Source organism: Amblyomma americanum, chromosome 1 (genome assembly GCF_052857255.1).
Source record: "Amblyomma americanum isolate KBUSLIRL-KWMA chromosome 1, ASM5285725v1, whole genome shotgun sequence".
Classification (NCBI taxonomy): Eukaryota; Metazoa; Arthropoda; class Arachnida; order Ixodida; family Ixodidae; genus Amblyomma; species Amblyomma americanum.
The window spans coordinates 364,249,063-364,271,290 of NC_135497.1; the positions used below are offsets into that span (position 1 = coordinate 364,249,063).

Here is a 22,228-nt window from a genome sequence, read left to right on the forward strand (position 1 = left end):
TAGGAAGAGGAACCATGAGTTATTCCGTACACGACCTATTCAGTCTTGGAAGCGAACGACTGTTTTTTTTGAACCGCGACACGTGCACTGCGAAATTGTTTCTTCTCCGCCTGTCCTAATCTGCCTGAAACGCTGCCGTACACACACGCCACGTATTGTCACTTAACCGTTTAGTGATGCCGTAGGGCCCATCGTATTTCGCGGTCAGTTTACGCCCTGCCGACTGTAGGCCGCGTCGCACCCACACCTCGTCTCCAACTTCTTAGCAAGGAGCTTGTCGATGTCGGCGGACGAAGTTGCGTTCTTGCGCCTGTTGCGCGCGAGACGCTCTTTACCGTGCTTCCCACCTGATGCGCTGACAAGCTGCCTGTCGTGGCACAGGGGTCCCGATATTGATAGGTGTTTCCAAGTTGCACATTCTTGTAAGTTGAGGCTCTTGACCGTACACAATATTGTAAGGCGTTGTTCCTGCAGAACTGTGCCCTGAAGTGTTGACAGCGTAGGCTGCCGCTCGCAGGTACTGCTCCCAGTCTGCCTCACCTGTTTGTTATTCGTGCAGAAAGGAGTGAGTCGCGATTGCATGGTATAATTCGTCCGCTCAAGAAGACCATCCGCTTGAGAGTGGTACGCCGATGCAATGTGGTGTTCAACCCCCGCCCGGCGCAGGTAGGCACGGATTTCGCGATTTCGGAAGGTGGTCGACTGGTTCGATTTGTTTTCGGGGAAGCCCGTGCCGCCATTCCAACCGGTCTAGTAAAACGTCAACGACGTAGTGCAAAAGGGAGAGAGGGCCCAGATCCAACCTCCGATCCAACAGCCACTAATATGTACGAGCTACCCATTGCTGATGTTTCCCGAGGTGGAATGTTGTCAATCACTATAGTGTCAAGTGCAGTCTTGGGCAAAGGATTGGGTATGAGAAACCAGGGTTGGCATCCTGGAGGATTCTTGTACTGCTGGCAGACTTCGCAGCTCGCAACGTACGCGCGGATGCTGCTGCCCATCTTGGGCCATCAGAAGCGTTCCGGGGCCTTTCGCAACGTGGATCGCTGGCCAATGTGCCCTCCAGTCGGGCAGTCGTGAATGGCGTGGAGCACCCAAGCAGGAAGTACGAGGAGATGTTGTTCTTCCTTGCGGTTTTTGAGCCAGTGTAGCGGTACAACGTAGCATCCCGAAGGACAAACTTCGAGTTGCTCGCGCTGTCCCCAAGGGCTGCCATGATATTCGCCAAATCTCGGTCCTCGTTTTGGGCCTTTTTTATGTCGTTCTGCCTAAATAAGATGCAACCTTCGCTGGACCGAGTTCTAGAGCAGCCGTCACCACTGCGGCGTCGCGACAAGGCATCAGCAGTTCGGTCAAAAGCCCCGGCCCGATGCCGCATATCACATGTGTATTCTTGAAGAGTAATTATCCAGCGAGCGAACTTGTGCTTGAGGAGCGGCTTCGTGAATATCCAGGCGATTGCGGAATTATCCGTTACGATGGTGAATTTCTGTCCGAAGAGTTAGTAGCGAAACTTATCGTCGAAACTTCATACCGCCGCTAGTCATTCCAACTCGTTGGAGTGGTAATGGCTTTCGCAATCAAACAGTTGCTGCTAGCGTCCTCAACGACGTCATGAGAACCCTGCGCCATTGTAATTGACTAAAGCTGAGACGCGGTCGTCCGCTCGAATGCCTAGCCTTTAATGTCACTTCCTCTTCCTCTTCTCCCCGCGCCTCCGATCTTTACTTAATCTTTGTTGTCCCGGCTTCACAATATATATATATATATATATATATATATATATATATATATATATATATATATATATATATATATATATATATATATATATATAGGCAGAGAAGGCATATACAATCAGGGGCATATAAGCCATATAAACCCACGACCTCACCGGAAGCGATATTCGGAGGTCGTGGGTTCAGATCCCTTCGGCGGCATGGTTGTTTTTTCTGCTGGTTTATAAGTAATTTTCTTTAAACTAATTGATTTACACTACAAATTAAAAAAACAATAACAAATTATAAATATTCCCTCTTATGCACCTTGGTTTCGGTGACTGTTGGCTTCCTTAATATATATATATATATATATATATATATATATATATATATATATATATATATATATAGCAACCTGCCCACCGTATCAGGCGGCCGCTCATTTTATCATGAGAGGATGCTCGGGAAGGCCAACCATTCGCTACAAAACTAAAGTCCCACCGACAGCAGCCCCTGCCAGAGAAGGGAAGTGGCGCATCGCTTGGCAGCTGCACCCCTGCGCCAGGAGTGGTAGGAAGGCTCCAAAGGATCTTTGAATGTAGAGGATGACCGATTCCACATATATTGGCAATAACCCATTATCTCTATCCAAATGGTTGCCATCCGTGAACACTGGCTCTGAACACCGGAACCGTGGGGAAAACTGAACTGCTAGCGCACCTAATTCGCGTTTGGCCTAACTGCGCAAATTGATCAGGATTTTTCCCCACGCGCCATTTTGCACCGGTATTGTCCTAACCGCTGCCGCAGGTGGAAGAGATACGAAACCTCCCGAGAAGGTAACGGCGTAGCTCTCGTCCCGATTTACTCGCACTCCAAAGTTGTCGTAACTCTGCTCACACATATCGGCTTCCATGCTGCCGCCTGGCTCGGGGCTGGCGCAGTCTTCAATCGTACGTGCGCTTGCAGCAGAGAGGTTTGTGCGGGTTCGATGTAGGTTTTGCAAACAAGTCACACAATGCTCACTCACCTACCCGTCGACTTGGCACTCGCACGGCTCTTGGCGGAGCCCAGCGTCGCATGCGCCGACGGTTCTCGAGTGGTTGTTGTGGGCCTCTCCGCGCCGAACTGCATGAAAATACCCAAGTTCTCGTCACGTGTCCTCCTGGGACACGCAATGCCGCGCCTCCGATTTTTTTCTCAAACGCTTAGCAAATGAAACTTGCTTGAATGGATGTCTTCCTTTATTTTGTCTTCCTTTATATTGAGCCTGTATTTTCTCTTTTTTCTCTCTATTTGCTACTCTTAGCCTCTATTGCCCCTATGTGACAGAAAATTTGTGCAATTCGTCGAATTCCCACCACGCTTCGTTCCAAATGTTCAGATTTGGCGCCGCGCATTGGCTCCGCTCACACTTTTGGTCACGTGATGCCATAATTCCGGCGGCTCAAATTTCGCATCACCTTTTTTGTAGCCCCGGCCACATTGAGCACATTTTTTGCTTCTAATGAATTAACTATTCATCTGCTCGTCACCAAATTTTTGTTCCGTATCCTCACATCATCCTGCGTCGATTACAACCACTCTTTAAACGTTCTCTTTTCTCGAGTTCCCCACAAGTGGCTGCGGACACGGTTTCATGACACGAAAGCGCCGACGCAGCATAGTAAAGCTTTCGCTTCAAAAGAAGTAACACCACCCTTCGCCCTAATGGCTTGAGTAACATGAAAAATTCCGCTTCCCAACTCCCTTTCTTTCCACGCGCTCGCGCCCATTAGCGGCGCGCTTCTTCAACCCTTCCAGATATTTCACGTTATCCAAACCTGCCTGCGGACAACGTATATAGACTGTTCCATTAATGATCATCATCATCAGCCTCACTAGGCTCACTGCAGGGCAAAGGCCTCTCCCATGTCTCTCCAATTGGGCCTGTCCTTTGCCAGCAGCGGCCACCTTATCTCCGCAAACTCCCTAATCTCATCCTCTCACCTAACTTTGTGGTGCCCCCTGCTGCGCTTTTCCTTCTCTTGGAATATCGGTTACCTTGCCTTCACATCAGATGACCAGCCATGCCCATACCTATTGATTTCGGCTCGGATGTCGTTAACTTATTGCGACAACCAGTCAGAAGGCGGACTGACGGAATCAGCGGAGATTTGTTGGCAGTAGTGCTAGTTAGCCATGCGCTGTTGTGAGCCAGCCGGAGAGAAGCTCCAGGCACCGGCGCAAGGAGGGAGCTGAACCGGGGTGCCCCTCGGGGTCGTCGTCGTCTAAAGATGGGGCTGCATGTGATGCGTGAGCCTGGTGCTGCTGCTACAAAATCATGCTTATTCGCGGACCCATTCTTGCTATCTTTTTGTCCCTTAAGATTGAACCTATAATTTTCCTTTGTGTATCTCGCTTGGGTGTTGTCAGTCTAAGGTGAATCTTTTTCGTTAGCCGCTACGTTTCTGCCCTCTACGTGAGTACTGGCAAGATGCAGCTGTTATATATGTTCTATTAAAAACTATTTTCTAATGAAATGAGCGTGCCACACACTGCTAGCGCTAGGACTACTGATTGCGTAAAAAAGAGCCAGGTACACATCACGATTTCGGATGCCGCTAGTAAGAAATATAATTTCGTCAACCAGAAATTATAGTCCGCATTTCGATAGATGACATCTCAGTTACGACAAAGCATGTATGAAGGGATAACGACCGAAATTAGCGGCCGCTTTGAACCGCAGTGTTAAACGGACACTACAGAGCTATAGTTTCTCAAGGTTTCCCGCATGAACTACATGGTTCTGGCTGACTGAGAGGTGAATATTTTTTTACATAAAATAAAAAGCATAGCAAGTGAGTAGGCAAAATATATGCAGAGCTACGCTGATATTCCTCTCGTAGCCACATCACCCAAGTTTTGAATCCTTACCGTGCGGCGGACACGCCGATAGTAGTCCTCGTGAAGTTTCCGGAAGCACAGGAAATCCGCTAAAGCCGGAAACTCACGAGGGTGGCGGCATGGAGCCAGGCTGTAGGGAGCCTTCTTAGAGACCAAGGCCTCCAAGCGCTCCCTCTGCCTCTTTGTCAGTTGTGTTGTCCCAGTAGAGGCGCCGCCTGCAAGGTCAAAACGCACCACATAAGGTCTAGTTCGTGTAGTCATGCTCTAGCTATCACGATGATCTACGAGGCACAGACGGCAGAGGAACAATACAAACAGGATCTGATAAGCCTCTAATTGTCCTGGGGCCGTTTTCTATAAGCTGTCTATTTTAAAATGGCCATTTCGCGTCCGTCTGTTCCTTTCTCATTGATTACTCAGATATTCCCGCAGCTTTCAAGCGTCTGTGAAAAGCAACCCGGCCATAGGGTAGAAGGCTACCAGACCTCACCGTTGGCTTTATATCACAGGCAATACCAGGCAACGTTGAGGTCCGGTTGCCTTTTACCCAATGGCAGGGTCGCTTTCCACTGACGTTTGAAAGCCGCGGGTATATCTGAGTAACCAATGAAAAAAGACTAGACGGACGTGAAATTGGGATTATGAAACGAACCGCTTATACTATTACACAGCCCTTGTACCCAAATGAGCAAGAAAAGGCACGCCCACTCAATGTGGACATGCCACAGCAGATCTAAGCGGTAGTGCGCCGGCCTATACAGTAAGTTTGAGGCGGTGCTTCGCATTGAATCCGATAGCCCTGCAAGGCCCTCACTTCGGCGCTTGTGCGAACGACAGGGACGACAGCAGACGTTGCAGTCAGGCCCTTCTACGCCTGCGACACTTTCTTCTGATGCGCCTGTGCACCGGCTGCACTGATGTTTTCAGAGCGCGGCCACGGCTCGCGTGTTCGCCCTAACAGTGCACGACATGTTGGCGTGCGAAGGTTTCGGCAAACAAGATTACAAGCAAACCAAGCAACGAAAGAACGATTGCATGATATTTATAAAGCTCGTTGAAGTCCCCGAAGTGCATGACGGCCACCCAGCTACGTACCCGGACGTGTTTATTGAAATGCAGCCAGAAAGGGAATTCTCAGCCAATCATGTCTGCTCTCTGTAAAGCACTGTTCAGAATCGAAGCTAATAATCAGCCCGAAGTGCGGGGATTCAGTTTTATTTAACCAAGGTAAATGTCTATAATTTTACAGTTCCGCGCATCGTGTCACATGAGGGAGCGCATCCTCTTTGTGTCAACATTTCTGGAAAGTTCTTGGCGCTCTTTGGCCATAACCGTGCGAATACGTAAATGGGCCAAGTAGCTCTTAGAAATAAGTAATGGCTCATATTCATAAAAAAATCTAGCAGATCTTCACATGGAGGTCCGATTGCCCACACGCAAGTAGGGCGGACGGAGCGAGCAATAGTCATGCCCCGAAATCTTAGGTGAAGTTATGCTTCATCATAGATGCGCTCCGTGCTTCTATTTCTGAATGGTATTCCAGGTAAGCGGTCTTTGTGATATCGCTGCAGTCTGTGAAAAAATTTGGCTGTGGTTTAGTTCTGGTTAAACCTCGCTGAAATGCGAAAGCTGGTTAGCTTTCGTCATAGAATTTAATTGTTCCGAAGCAGTAGAGCAAATAGATTCAGATATAGTATTTTCGTCGGTAACCTACATGGCGAGATCGATCAACCAGTGCGTGGTGCACTGCTATATATCCCAATGAAGCCGCCACGGACCGAGCGCAACGCGAGCAGGTCGTCATATCGAAGGAGAGACCACCAGTTTAGGCGCGGCGCCTGCTCGGGGGCCACGGCACAGGCGACGAGCGGCTCCCTTCTAGCTGCGGCGGGGAGCAAGCTTATAATTTAACTGTTCCGAAGCAGTACAGCATCTAGATTGAGATATAGACTCTTCTTCGGTAACTTCCATGGCGAGACTGATCAACCAACGCGTAGCGCACCGCTATATATCCCAGTGAAGCGCCACGGAGCGAGCGCAAGGCGAGGAGGTCGTCTTGTCAACAGAGAGACCACCTGCTAGGCGCGACGCCGGCTCGGCGGCGACGGCACACGCGACAAGCGGCTCCCTTCTAGCTTCGGCGGGGAGCAAGATGACGTCACGCGACATCATAGCAACGGAGAGAGCAGACGTCACACCACCTTCCAAGCGCAGCGCCGGCTCTGGCGTATGTCATACGTGACGGGCGGTTTGACCTGGCGTATTTATTCTTTCGCAATAAAAGATCATTGTATTGCTGACGTCATTCGCTATGCTATGTTCAGGCAACGGCTCCTTTATTTCAGTCCCAGTTAGGTCGCTCTCTTTGTAGTGGTAGCCGATTGGGCCTTTCGATTCGCTTTCTCGTCCCGGGGTGGCGCCCATCATGTGGAACCGTATAGCTTACGTTAAAGTGGGAGCATATGGGAGATGATGGCATGTCTGGGCAATGCGCTTTAGGCCTCCTTGCGGAGTTAAAACACAATTTGTTCTCCCATTTCCCTTGGAATGTAGCTAGTTACGCGGATGCTATCCTTCCCTACTAAGATACAGCGGGTCCGAAGGCTCGAAGTAGAGCTCTAGAAGCATGAAGAACTTCGGTGAGGACGTTGAAGAGGAATGACTTGCCGCGGTCTCTGATAAGGACACAAGGGATCCATTGGACTGAAGCGTAGCATTCAGGAAGAATTGGGCAATTTCAAAAGCAGAGCCGGAAAGAATGCGGGACGTTTCAGCGTTTCTGGTGTAGTGGTCGATGGCGGAGAAGAGCCAACAGCTGCACGAGGGAGCTAATAGTAGTAACCGCAGAGGTCAATTCCAACAATGTCGAAGATGAGAAAGGACTTGGAAGGGGCTGTAGAAAGCCCGCAAGAGGAGAGGTGGGCCGTCTGCGGCGTTGACACGGAATGCAAGATGCAATATAATTTGCAACAGAGGTTGAGATGCCACGCCAAACGAAACGATGCTTGGTGCGGTCATAAGTTTTCTAGAAGCCTAAGTGACTGGTCGTAGGGTTGTTGTGAAACGCCTGCAAAACTTCATGGCGAAGAGAAAGGGGTATGAGAGGTGCCCAGGAGTGAACGATGGGGATATAAATGCGGCAAAGATGGATGTCGTCGACGAGATTGAAACAGTGAAGTTGGCTACGTAGACTGGCATTGGGAGTCTGTGTAGCACCACTAAGACGATTCATGAGAGTGCGACAGTGAGGGTCGGCCTGCTGTGCTGAGGCGAGATCGCCGAAACTGGGAACGGGCATCAAATCATTGACGGTGGCTGTCAAGGTTGATATAGTCATTGAATGACTAGACTGGAGGTATGAAGAAACGGGAGTCGCTCAGCGTGCTGTCGGCGAGGCGACGGGGCAGCGAGAGAGCGCATCGGCGTCCTTGTGTTGTTTTCTCGATTTGTAGGTGACGGTAAAGTCAAACTCATGCTGGCATAAAATCCAGCGTACGATGCCCTGGACAAGTTATTCTGTGACGGCAACCAGCACACCGCATGATGGTCAGTGACGACCACAAACTGGTTGGCGAACAAATAGGGGCGAAATTTTTGAGTGCCAACACAACAACGGGACACTCTTGCCCAGTGATCGTGAAGTTTTCTTCTGCGGCAGTCAAGATACGACTTTCGTAGACAATCAGTTGCTCGAGCGACGAGTGCAGGCACTGCAAAAATATGGCGCCAATTTCGTGCCTAATAGCGTCCATGTCTGAATTTTTGGGGTGTTTCGAAATGGGCCAGTATCGGATCATTTGTGAGAGCCTGTTTAAGGTTGTAGAGTCGGCCTCGTAATTTTCAGACCAAACGAAAGACATGCTGGCGTTAAGAAGTTAACGCAAATGGGCCGCGATCAGGGAGAAACTGCGGATGATGGGACGGAAGCATAATGCTAGTCCTAGAAAACTCGGAAGTCTTTGGCGCATGTTGGGCATTGAAAGTGTAGAACGGCAGCCACTTCTTCAGGGACAGGCCCCTTCTGCCTAACGACGTGGCCGAGGACTTTGATTGAAGTGAAAAGAAAGCAAGATTGTTTCGTATTTAACTGAAGGCCGGCCTCGGAAAGTTCGCTAAAAGCTTTATTGAGGCGAGAAATGTGCTCGGAAAAAGTCGAGGAGAAAATGACTATGTCGTCCATATAGCAGAGACAAGCTTTCAGTTTCATTCCGCGGAAAATAGTGTCAATCATGCGTTCGAACGTGGCCTGAGCATTGCACAGGACGAATGGCATAACGATGAACTCATAAGCCATGGCGTGTACCGAAAGTTGTCTTTTATTTTTTGCCCTCATGCATCTGTATTTGCCAGTATTGGGATCGTAGGTCGAGACCAGAGAAAAAATGAGCACGTAGCAGACAGTCGAGGGCGTCGTCAGTACATGACAGTGGATAAATATCCTTTCCAGTGATGTCATTCAGGGTGCGATAGTCGACACAATAGCGTACTAGTACACCCATCCTTCTTTTGAACCAACAGAATAGATGAAGAACAAGAACTGGAAGAAGGGCATATGATGTGGAGTTTCAGCATGTCGGCTACATTTCCTACAATAATTTTGCGCTGACTGTAAGACACACGATATGATCGACGGCGAACAATGCTCGAACTGTCGCTGTGGATGCGATGCGTATCTGCGGACGTTTGGTCCGAACCAGTTGACTGAGTATCGATGCAAGCGCCATGGTTGTTCAAGACAGCAAGCAATCCTTCATTTTCAGTCGGCGTGAGATTAGCGTTTATATCAACTAAAATAGGTGCAGGAGGGGAAGCACAGTTCGCAATAGCGAAGCTTGCTGATGAAGAAGAAATAACGATAGTAGGATGAGCGGTAGCCTAGAAATTGATTACCGTGCCTTCGTGCTGAAAAATGGGCTTCGACGTAGTGCTGAAGGCAGTGAGAAGAGAAGACCCATTGGTGAAGCGTAGCAGGGACGCAACGAGAAAAATACCCTTTGAGAGAAGGCGGGAGCTTGGTGTGACGAATACGTCCCCAGCGTTGACGAGAGCAGATGCAACTGAGAGGACGTCTTCCTAGCATGGATAGACTACATGTTTAGTGGTGGTGGCAAAGTGATGAGAAGGCAGGGCAGGAGCTTCGAAAAGGGTTGATTCAGAAACTTGCAGAGTAGGAGGCTAACATGTGATTACAGCCTGCATAGAGTGCCGGAAATCACAGACGAGGTTGAGGATGTGAGCACAGGAGAGAAGCACAGCGAACTCGACGTGGTGCAGAATGTGGTCCGGAAGAAAGCATTGATTCCTCAATAGCAGTACGGAGAGAAGGGCAGCAGTAAAAAGCACGCACCATTCGAAGATGAAAACACAGAGCAGAACTAGTGACGGAAATAGCGCCGCCTGTATCAAAGTTTCTACCATAGTGCCTTCAATATCAACGGCAACATGTTCGATAGCGGCGGAGGAGGAATTGAGGGGTCGAAGAGCAGTGCAGTTTAGCCTTCAGAAACTACACAATTTAGTTGTCTGTGTGGTCAGCGGTCTCAGGGGGCGGACGAAGAGTCGATGAGGAGAGGCGGATGAGTGACGGGGAGCAGCGACGCGACGACCGGACGTTCGGCGAGTGGTCAGGAGAGGTCGACAGAGAGGAGGAGCGAGGAGTTGCATTGGCGGGAAACGGCGGACATACTCCGAGTACGTGTCGTCGTGGCAGAAGTCGTCATACGGGAAGCTACGCGGATAATTGGTGGCGGACGTCGGACGGTAAGCAGACGGAGAGTACGTGGCATCGTGTCGGAGCTCACCATATCATTCATGCTCGTCACGCTGACGCTGACAACAAACACGGGCAACATGGCAACGGATTCCACAGTAGTAACACAACGAACAATAAGGGGGCGGGCGCCAAACAGAAGGACACATGGCGGGCCTCGGGGATAAAGAGGCAATTGGCTCTGCTGCACTAGCTACGGATGAGAAGGAGAGTAAGAAGCAGCAGCAGTCGCAGCAACCTGGGTATATGTAGGCACACAACGTGGTACAGATGGTTCCGGAACCGTGAGGTGAGTGACGGAAGCGAGCTGCTCGTTGCTGAGATCGCGCAAAGGCGAGGACGGAGGTGACGGAAGCCAGCTGGTCGTTGCTGAGACCGCGCACAGTCGAGGACGGAGGTGACGGAAGCGAGCTGGTCGTTGCTGAGATCGCGCAAAGGCGAGAACAGAGGTGGGTGAAAATGAGATGGCAAGGTTGAGTCGTGTTGTTTCTCTAGGATAATGAAGGGAATAAGGGAGAGTAAGTCCACTTCGGTAGCATGGCGGGGGTCTTATGTCTTGCAAGCGGAACGTTTGGAGGCCGTCTAGACGATGGAAAGCAGTGCGAATAAGTTGCACTGCAGTAGGATTCTCGGTCATGGCGTTGTTGACACGTCGACACAGGACGAGTACAATTTCAATGTAGGAAGTAAGATTTTCCCGGTAGCTGGACACGCATATCCAACATTATTTTGTAGATGTCCGCGCTTGCGTGAACGGTTCAATAAATTAGTCGAATCTGGGAGAAGTGGGTCCAGTTCATGATGGCATCTCTCTGGTTCACAAATCAAGCCTTGTCTATGGCAGTCAGGTAGAAGGAGACGTTGAGAAGCTTCAAAGCAGCGTATTATTGATTATAGACATTCACATACTGGTACTGCTCGACCAAGCCCTCGTCGTCGCTACGAAGACCCGAAAAGGTAGGAGGCTCGCCCGAAAGGGCGGTAATGGCCTGCATGAGGTGTCTAGGGGATTGTGGTGCAGCGGGAGCAGTGGAGTTATTTATGCCGGCTGAGCGATTACAACCACGAGGAAGTGCACCTGCTGAGGCAGCAGAAGATCCAGCAGGAGTGCCAGAGGGATTCTGGTCGACGGTTGCCATCGTAGTGGATGGTCCGAGCAGGTGGCGACCGGGATGCCATAAACCATATAAATATATGGTTTATGGAGTTTAACGTCTTCAAGGGACTCAGGCTATGAGACGCTGTAGTCAAGGGCTCCGAAAATTTCGACCACCCGGAGTTCTTTAAAGGGGCTGTGAAGAGGGCTCAAATAAAGTTGCGGCATGCCTGGAATATTGAATCACGCCACTTCGCGTATAGTGTCCAGCTCGGATTTTTAATTTGAGCTTTGTAGAAGCTGAGTTATCTGTAGTTTAAATTTGAACTTTAGCGTCTTGGCGCCTTTCCCTCTGCTCTCGTCACTTTTTGCACGCTGGAAGGTAGGAGCTCCTTAGTTTTCGCGGACGCCCGTGACGCCATTCGAACCGGTCTAGTAAAAATTAAACGACGTAGCGTGCAGTGAGAGTGGGCCTAGAGGCAACCGCCGCAAATTTTGACAAATATTCTACAGCCACTAATATATACGAGCTGCCCACTGCTGATGCTTCAGGAGGTGCAAAGTTGTCAATCACTATAGTGTCAAATGCAGTCTAAGGCAAAGGGATGGGCGTGAGAAACCCGGGTTGGCATCCTAGAAGACGCTTGTACTGCTGACAGACTTCGCAGCTCGCAACGTACGCACGGATGCTGTTGCCCATCTTGGGCCACCAGAAGCGTTCCTGCGGCGTTCGCAACGTGGCTCGCTGGCCAATGTGCCCTGCAGTGGGGCAGTCGTGAATGGCGTGAAGCACGCGCAGCAGGAAGTACGAGGAGATGCGGTTCTTCCTCCCGGTTTTTGAGCCAGTGTGGCGTACAACGTAGCATCCCGCAGGACAAACATGGAGTTGCTCCTGGTGTCCCCAAGGAGAGCCATGATAGCTGCCAAATCTCGGTCTTTGTTTTGTGATTTTTTTGGCGTGCTATCTAAATAAGAGCCCGCTTTCGCTTGACCGAGTTCGAGAGCAGCCGTCAACACTGCGGTGTCGCAACAAGGCATCTGCAATTCGGTCAAGAGCTCCGGCCCGATGCCGCACACCATATGTGTATTCTTGACGAGTAATTTTCCAGCGAGCGATCTTGTGCTCGAGGTGCCGCTTCGTGAATATCCAGGGGATTTAGGAATTATCAGTTACGATGGTGAATTTCAGTCCGAAGATGTAGTAGCGAAATTTGTCGTCGACACTCCAGACCACAACCAGACATTCCGGCTCGTTGGAGTGGTAATGGCTTTCGGCATCAACAGTTTGCGTCTAGCGTACACGACGATGTGCTGAGCACCCTGCGTCATTGTAAAGGACCGAAGCTGAGACGCGGTCGCCTGCCCGAATGCCTAGCCTTTAATGTCACTTCCTTCTCCGCTTCTTCCCGCGCCTCTGATCTTTACTTAATCTTTGTTGTCCTGGCATCAATATATATATATTTATATATATAGCAACCTGCCCACCTCATCAGGTGCCAGCTCATTTAATCATGAGAGGCTGCTCGGGAAGGCCAACCATTCGCTACCCAACTACAGTCCCACAGACGGCAGCCCCTGCCAGAGAAGGCACGTGGCGCATCGCTTGGCCGCTGCACCCCTGCGCCAGGAGTGGTAGGAAGGCTCCAAAGGATCTATAAATGTAGAGGATAACCGATTCCGCATATATTGGCATTAACCCATTATCGCTATCTGAACAGCAGCCAACTGTGAACATTTGGTCTGAACACCAGAACCGAGGGGGAAACAGATCTGCTAGCGCACATAATTCGCATTTGGCCTAACTGCACAAACCGATCATGGTATTCGCCATTTTGCACCGGTATATTCCAAACCGCTGTCACAGGTGGAAGAGATACGAAATCTGTCGAGAAGGTAACGGCGTAGCTCACATCCGGATTTACTCGCTCTCCAAAGTTTACGTAACTCTGCTCACACATATCGGCTGCCGCCTGGCTCAGATCTCGCCCAGTCTTCATTCGTACGTGCGCTTGCAGCAGTGAGGTTTGTGCGGGTTCGATGTAGGGTTTTGCGAACAAGTCACACAATGCTGACTCACCTTCCCGTCGACTTGGCACTCGCACCGCTCTTAGCGGAGCCCAGCGTCGCATGTGTAGACGGCTCTCGAGTGGCACTCTGGCTTGTTGTGGGCTTCCCCGCCGAGAACTGCATGAAAATACCCGACTGCTCGTCACGTATCCTCCTGAGCCACGCAATGCCACGCCTCCGATTTTTTTTTTCAAACGCTTCGCAAATGAAATTTGCTTGAATGGATGTCTTCCTTCATTTTCAATATTATAATTGGGCGCCTGTGTTTGTTTTTCTTTCCCTTCATTTGCTCCTTTTAGCCTATATTGCCCCTATTTGCCTGAGAACTTCTGCAATTCGTCTCAATTCCCACCACGCTTCGTTCCAAATTTTGCCTGAGAATTTCTGCAGTTCGTAGAAATTCCCACAACGCTTCGTTCCAAGTTTTCAAACTTGGCGCAGCGCATTGGCTCCGCCCACACTTTCGGTCACGTGGTACCATAATTACGACGGTTCAAATTTGGCGTTGCCTTTCTTGTGGCCCCGGCCACTTTTAGCACATTTTATGCTTCTAATAAATTAACTATTCACTGCTCGTCACCAAATTTTTTTCCCGAACCCTCACATCATTGTTGTGTCGTCTGGCGCTCATATCGATAAGAGCACTCTGCGAAGTGCGCATGCGTGATTAAGTATAAAAAGCAGAGTGCCGCTTGCTAGCGGCTCTCTTTCTTTCCCGAGCCTCAACCCACAGGCATTGATTAATAAACGTCGTTCACCCGGAACTTGCCTGATCCTTTCGGCTCGCCTGGGCGCAAAACATAACACGTGGCGACGAAGATGGGATTTTGAAGAGTTGCGCAGCGTCAAGGAAGAGAAGTGTTCTCGGCATTCAGCCTCTGTTCAGTATCGACGATTTAATAATAATAATAATAATATTTGGTTTTGGGGGAAAGGAAATGGCGCAGTATCTGTCTCATATATCGTTGGACACCTGAACCGCGCCGTAAGGGAAGGGATGAAGGAGGGAGTGAAAGAAGAAAGAGAAATAGGTGCCGTAGTTGAGGGCTCCGGCATAATTTCGACCACCTGGGGATCTTTAACGTGCACTGACATCGCACAGCACACGGGCGCCTTGCGATGTCAGTGCACGTTAAAGATCCCCAGGTTTAAGAGTGCTGTTTTTTTTTCTTTTCTTTGCTGACTGATATCATGAACGAAGAAGCCAGTGCCGGTTCGAAGGAGGTTGCTGCTCAAATTGGCCAAATAGAACCATTCCACGTTTCCAAGAATGACTGGGCGTCGTACGAAGAACGGATGACGTAGTTTCTAATCGTCAACCGTGTTCCCGAAGGTGACAGAGTACATGCATTCCTGAGCATCATAGGCCACAGTACCTACAGTCTTCTGAAATCGTTGGTTGCCCCGGATTTGCCTTCAGCCAAGAGCTTCGAGGTACTAAAGATGTCCCTGGGGGACCATCTGTCTCCGAAACCGTCGGTCATTGGCGAGAAAGCAAAGTTCCACAGGAGGCAGCAAGTCGAAGACGAGACCATTTCTGATTACGTTGCCGAACTACGGAAGCTAGCACGAACCTGTGATTTTGAAAGCGCGTTAGACGAGTCCCTCTGGTATCTCTTCGTGTGAGGCTTGTTAAGAGAGGATATACGGCGAGTGCTGTTCACTGATGATAGCAAACTTACGTTTCTGAAGCGCGCTGTGGCTATGGAGGCGGCAACAAAAAGCACCGCGGAAGCCCGTACAGGTGTGTCTGCAGCCAACCCCCTGCATAAGGTACAAGCCACTTCGAGTGTCCAGTCGCATGCATGTTTTCGCTGCGGGTCGCCGGAACATTCCGGCAAAGCGTGTCCCCACGTAATGCTATAAGTGCAACAAAAAAGGGCTCCTGCAACGAGTTCGCCGTAGCGCTTCCGGCACGTCGCATGAGAAACGCCCCATCAAGGACACTGCAAAAACTTCATCGGTGGTATCCCACTCGGAAGTGGTAGCCGTAAAGGGCGTCATTTGCTCTCAATATTGAGCCTATCATGGTACCGATGACAGTAAATGATGTGACAGTCCCTATGGAGCTATATAGGTGCTGCCGTCAGTCATGCCTTTAAAACAATACCGCCAATTTTTTTTCATCATCCACGCTCAACGCGACAGGAGTCAAGCCCCGCATCTATACAGGAGCCCTGGTGATCTCAAAAGGCGTCCCACAAGTCAAGGTGCAGCACGGTGGCAACACGGCCAGCCTTCCTCCATACGTCGTTGTCCGGGAGGGGCCGCCATTGCTGGGCCGGGAATGGCTTCAGGCAATTAGGCTGGAATGGAGCAAAATCTGGAACTTCCTCCATATGTCAAGGTCAGAGCTGCGCCAGTTGTCAAGATCAACGTAACGTTCCAATCAACGCACCTCTTCACCCGTGGTCATGGCCGACTTCACCGTGGCAGCGTGTTCACGAAGACTTTGCGGGACCTTTTCAGAATACCATGTTTTTAGTGGTGGTCGACGAATATTCTAAATGACCAGAGGTCTTGGAAATGAGATTGGCAACTACAGAAAGCACGATTCGTTGTTTGACCGAGCTCTTCGCACGTTTTGATTTCCCTGAAACAATTGTTTCCGATAATGGACCTCTGTTTCGCAGGAGTTCAAGCACTTCGTGCAGGCAATGGGAGCGCGGCACGTCCTCACGGCTCCTTACCACCCCAGCTCTAATGGGTTGGCAGAGCGTTTCATCTGGACCTTTAAGATTGCGCTGCGCAAAGAGAGCACAGGAGGAACACTGCAGGTAAAGCTGCATAAATTTTTGCTGTCGTATCGTAACACACCACATAACACGACTGGTGAGTCACCAGCGGCATTGCTCCTAGGACAACGCTTACGCTGTCGGCTAGATGCCGTAAACCATTCCGTGGGGGAAAGAGTAGCATACAGAAGGCGCACTCAGGCACTAGTTCGTCCATGTCGCGAACGTCACTTCTTGGTAGGCGACAGAGTGTTAGCACGCTATTATTCTAGAAAACCAAAGTGGGCGCCCGCTTTGATTGCTCCTCAAACAGGACCTGTCTCTTTCCAAGTACGTGCTACCACCCCGGCGTCACCTGGCATGGGCACCAGGATCATATGCTACAGAGGCCTGCAAATGACGTTCCCCCTAGGAATGGAACAGCGGGTGAAGTTACAACCAGCGAGTTCCTGGTTTATCCTGAGACTGCCGGCGCACCAGTTCCTTCCAGTCCTCAACCGTCCAGGGTAACTCCGGTTGTGCAACAGGCGACACCAGCATCCGCCGAGGCAAGACGCTACCCCATGCGAAATCGTCGCCCACCAGCTAGATTTGAAGCTGGACTCTGATTGTCTGTGTGCTTCATTAAAAGGGGAAGTGGTGTTTCGTCGACTGACGCTCATGCCGATAAGGGCACTCTGCGAAGTGCGCACGCATCACAAGTGTTAAAAGCAGAGTGCGGCTTGCTAGCGGTGCTCTTTTTTGTCCGAGCCTCAACCCACAAGCATGGGTTAATAAACGTGGTTCACCCGGAACTAGTCTGATCCTTTAGGCACGCCTGGGCGCAAAACGTAAGAATCATAATCCGTCGATTACAATCATGCGAACACTTTTCCTTCAGCTCTGGCGGTCGTGGTAGTAGGAAGAGGAACCATGAGTTATTCCGTACACGACCTATTCAGTCTTGCAAGCGAACGACCGTTTTTTTTTGAACCGCGACACGTGCACTGCGAAATTGTTTCTTCTCCGCCTGTCCTAATCTGCCTGAAACGCTGCCGTACACACACGCCACATATTGTCACCTAACCGTTTAGTGATGCCGTAGGGCCCATCGTATTTCGCGGTCAGTTTACGCCCTGCTGACTGTAGGCCGCGTCGCGCCCAGACCTCGTCTCCAACTTCATAGCAAGGAGCTGGTCGATGTCGGCAGTCGGAGTTGCGTTTTTGCGCCTGTTGCGCACGAGACGCTCTTTACCGTGCTTCCCACCTGATTCGCTGACAAGCTGCCTATCGTTGCACAGGGGTCCCGATATAGATAGGTGTTTCCAGGTTGCACGTTCTTGTAAGTTGAGGCTCTTGAAAGTACAGAATTTTGTAAGGCGTTGTTCCTGCCGAACTGTGCACAGAAGTGTTGACAGCGTAGGCTGCCGCTGGAGGTGTTGGTCTCAGTCTGACTCGCCTGTTTCGTTATTCATGCAGAATGGAGTGAGTCGCGATTTTATGGTCCGATTCGTCCACTCGGGGAAATTAACCATCCGCCTGAGAGTGGTACGCCGATGCAATGTGGTGCTCAACCCCCGCCCGGCGCAGGTAAGCACGGATTTCGCGACTTCAAAAGGTGGTCGACTGGTCCGATATTAGTTTTCACGGAAGCCCGTGACGCCATTCGATCCGGTCTAGTTGAGAGGGCCCAGATCCAACCTCCGATCCAACAGCCATTAATATATACGAGCTACCCATTGCTGATGTTTCCCGAGGTGGAATGTTGTCAATCACTATAGTGTCAAGTGCAGTCTTGGGCAAAGGATTGGGTATGAGAAACCAGGGTTGGCATCCTGGAGGATTCTTGTACTGCTGGCAGACTTCGCAGCTCGCAACGTACGCGCGGATGCTGCTGCCCATCTTGGGCCATCAGAAGCGTTCCGGGGCCTTTCGCAACGTGGATCGCTGGCCAATGTGCCCTCCAGTCGGGCAGTCGTGAATGGCGTGGAGCACCCAAGCAGGAAGTACGAGGAGATGTTGTTCTTCCTTGCGGTTTTTGAGCCAGTGTAGCGGTACAACGTAGCATCCCGAAGGACAAACTTCGAGTTGCTCGCGCTGTCCCCAAGGGCTGCCATGATATTCGCCAAATCTCGGTCCTCGTTTTGGGCCTTTTTTATGTCGTTCTGCCTAAATAAGATGCAACCTTCGCTGGACCGAGTTCTAGAGCAGCCGTCACCACTGCGGCGTCGCGACAAGGCATCAGCAGTTCGGTCAAAAGCCCCGGCCCGATGCCGCATATCACATTTGTATTCTTGAAGAGTAATTATCCAGCGAGCGAACTTGTGCTTGAGGAGCGGCTTCGTGAATATCCAGGCGATTGCGGAATTATCCGTTACGATGGTGAATTTCTGTCCGAAGAGTTAGTAGCGAAACTTATCGTCGAAACTTCATACCGCCGCTAGTCATTCCAACTCGTTGGAGTGGTAATGGCTTTCGCAATCAAACAGTTGCTGCTAGCGTCCTCAACGACGTGATGAGAACCCTGCGCCATTGTAATTGACTAAAGCTGAGACGCGGTCGTCCGCTCGAATGCCTAGCCTTTAATGTCACTTCCTCTTCCTCTTCTCCCCGCGCCTCCGATCTTTACTTAATCTTTGTTGTCCCGGCTTCACAATATATATATATATATATATATATATATATATATATATATATTGGCAGAGAAGGCATATAAAATCAGGGGCATATAAGCCATATAAACCCACGACCTCACCGGAAGCGATATTCGGAGGTCGTGGGTTCAGATCCCTTCGGCGGCATGGTTGTTTTTTCTGCTGGTTTATAAGTAATTTTCTTTAAACTAATTGATTTACACTACAAATTAAAAAAACAATAACAAATTATAAATATTCCCTCTTATGCACCTTGGTTTCGGTGACTGTTGGCTTCCTTAATATATATATATATATATATATATATATATATATATATATATATATATATATATATATATATATATATATATATATATATATATATAGCAACCTGCCCACCGTATCAGGCGGCCGCTCATTTTATCATGAGAGGATGCTCGGGAAGGCCAACCATTCGCTACAAAACTAAAGTCCCACCGACAGCAGCCCCTGCCAGAGAAGGGAAGTGGCGCATCGCTTGGCAGCTGCACCCCTGCGCCAGGAGTGGTAGGAAGGCTCCAAAGGATCTTTGAATGTAGAGGATGACCGATTCCACATATATTGGCAATAACCCATTATCTCTATCCAAATGGTTGCCATCCGTGAACACTGGCTCTGAACACCGGAACCGTGGGGAAAACTGAACTGCTAGCGCACCTAATTCGCGTTTGGCCTAACTGCGCAAATTGATCAGGATTTTTCCCCACGCGCCATTTTGCACCGGTATTGTCCTAACCGCTGCCGCAGGTGGAAGAGATACGAAACCTCCCGAGAAGGTAACGGCGTAGCTCTCGTCCCGATTTACTCACTCCAAAGTTGTCGTAACTCTGCTCACACATATCGGCTTCCATGCTGCCGCCTGGCTCGGGGCTGGCGCAGTCTTCAATCGTACTTGCGCTTGCAGCAGAGAGGTTTGTGCGGGTTCGATGTAGGTTTTGCAAACAAGTCACACAATGCTCACTCACCTACCCGTCGACTTGGCACTCGCACGGCTCTTGGCGGAGCCCAGCGTCGCATGCGCCGACGGTTCTCGAGTGGTTGTTGTGGGCCTCTCCGCGCCGAACTGCATGAAAATACCCAAGTTCTCGTCACGTGTCCTCCTGGGACACGCAATGCCGCGCCTCCGATTTTTTTCTCAAACGCTTAGCAAATGAAACTTGCTTGAATGGATGTCTTCCTTTATTTTGTCTTCCTTTATATTGAGCCTGTATTTTCTCTTTTTTCTCTCTATTTGCTACTCTTAGCCTCTATTGCCCCTATGTGACAGAAAATTTGTGCAATTCGTCGAATTCCCACCACGCTTCGTTCCAAATGTTCAGATTTGGCGCCGCGCATTGGCTCCGCTCACACTTTTGGTCACGTGATGCCATAATTCCGGCGGCTCAAATTTCGCATCACCTTTCTTGTAGCCCCGGCCACATTGAGCACATTTTTTGCTTCTAATGAATTAACTATTCATCTGCTCGTCACCAAATTTTTGTTCCGCATCCTCACATCATCCTGCGTCGATTACAACCACTCTTTAAACGTTCTCTTTTCTCGAGTTCCCCACAAGTGGCTGCGGACACGGTTTCATGACACGAAAGCGCCGACGCAGCATAGTAAAGCTTTCGCTTCAAAAGAAGTAACACCACCCTTCGCCCTAATGGCTTGAGTAACATGAAAAATTCCGCTTCCCAACTCCCTTTCTTTCCACGCGCTCGCGCCCATTAGCGGCGCGCTTCTTCAACCCTTCCAGATATTTCACGTTATCCAAACCTGCCTGCGGACAACGTATATAGACTGTTCCATTAATGATCATCATCATCAGCCTCACTAGGCTCACTGCAGGGCAAAGGCCTCTCCCATGTCTCTCCAATTGGGCCTGTCCTTTGCTTTGCCAGCAGCGGCCACCTTATCTCCGCAAACTCCCTAATCTCATCCTCTCACCTAACTTTGTGGTGCCCCCTGCTGCGCTTTTCCTTCTCTTGGAATATCGGTTACCTTGCCTTCACATCAGATGACCAGCCATGCCCATACCTATTGATTTCGGCTCGGATGTCGTTAACTTATTGCGACAACCAGTCAGAAGGCGGACTGACGGAATCAGCGGAGATTTGTTGGCAGTAGTGCTAGTTAGCCATGCGCTGTTGTGAGCCAGCCGGAGAGAAGCTCCAGGCACCGGCGCAAGGAGGGAGCTGAACCGGGGTGCCCCTCGGGGTCGTCGTCGTCTAAAGATGGGGCTGCATGTGATGCGTGAGCCTGGTGCTGCTGCTACAAAATCATGCTTATTCGCGGACCCATTCTTGCTATCTTTTTGTCCCTTAAGATTGAACCTATAATTTTCCTTTGTGTATCTCGCTTGGGTGTTGTCAGTCTAAGGTGAATCTTTTTCGTTAGCCGCTACGTTTCTGCCCTGTACGTGAGTACTGGCAAGATGCAGCTGTTATATATGTTCTATTAAAAACTATTTTCTAATGAAATGAGCGTGCCACACACTGCTAGCGCTAGGACTACTGATTGCGTAAAAAAGAGCCAGGTACACATCACGATTTCGGATGCCGCTAGTAAGAAATATAATTTCGTCAACCAGAAATTATAGTCCGCATTTCGATAGATGACATCTCAGTTACGACAAAGCATGTATGAAGGGATAACGACCGAAATTAGCGGCCGCTTTGAACCGCAGTGTTAAACGGACACTACAGAGCTATAGTTTCTCAAGGTTTCCCGCATGAACTACATGGTTCTGGCTGACTGAGAGGTGAATATTTTTTTACATAAAATAAAAAGCATAGCAAGTGAGTAGGCAAAATATATGCAGAGCTACGCTGATATTCCTCTCGTAGCCACATCACCCAAGTTTTGAATCCTTACCGTGCGGCGGACACGCCGATAGTAGTCCTCGTGAAGTTTCCGGAAGCACAGGAAATCCGCTAAAGCCGGAAACTCACGAGGGTGGCGGCATGGAGCCAGGCTGTAGGGAGCCTTCTTAGAGACCAAGGCCTCCAAGCGCTCCCTCTGCCTCTTTGTCAGTTGTGTTGTCCCAGTAGAGGCGCCGCCTGCAAGGTCAAAACGCACCACATAAGGTCTAGTTCGTGTAGTCATGCTCTAGCTATCACGATGATCTACGAGGCACAGACGGCAAAAGAACAATACAAACAGGATCTGATAAGCCTCTAATTGTCCTGGGGCCGTTTTCTATAAGCTGTCTATTTTAAAATGGCCATTTCGCGTCCGTCTGTTCCTTTCTCATTGATTACTCAGATATTCCCGCAGCTTTCAAGCGTCTGTGAAAAGCAACCCGGCCATTGGGT

At 49.9% G+C, this 22,228-nt stretch overlaps 1 protein-coding gene across 1 annotated transcript in view; it reads right to left on the bottom strand.

Moving 5' to 3' along the window:
* The window catches only part of LOC144100983 (uncharacterized), a 53,446-nt gene extending 31,480 nt beyond the window's left edge, over positions 1–21,966 (bottom strand). The window contains exons 1-5 of the mRNA XM_077633945.1: positions 21,789–21,966; positions 19,898–19,995; positions 13,554–13,660; positions 4,641–4,825; positions 2,755–2,852 (exon numbers count right to left, since the gene is read on the bottom strand). Coding sequence (XP_077490071.1) covers positions 2,755–2,852; positions 4,641–4,825; positions 13,554–13,605 — 335 coding nt within the window. The 5' untranslated portion in view covers positions 13,606–13,660; positions 19,898–19,995; positions 21,789–21,966. The remainder of the gene's footprint in view (positions 1–2,754; positions 2,853–4,640; positions 4,826–13,553; positions 13,661–19,897; positions 19,996–21,788) is intronic.
* Between the last annotated feature and the right edge of the window lie 262 nt (positions 21,967–22,228).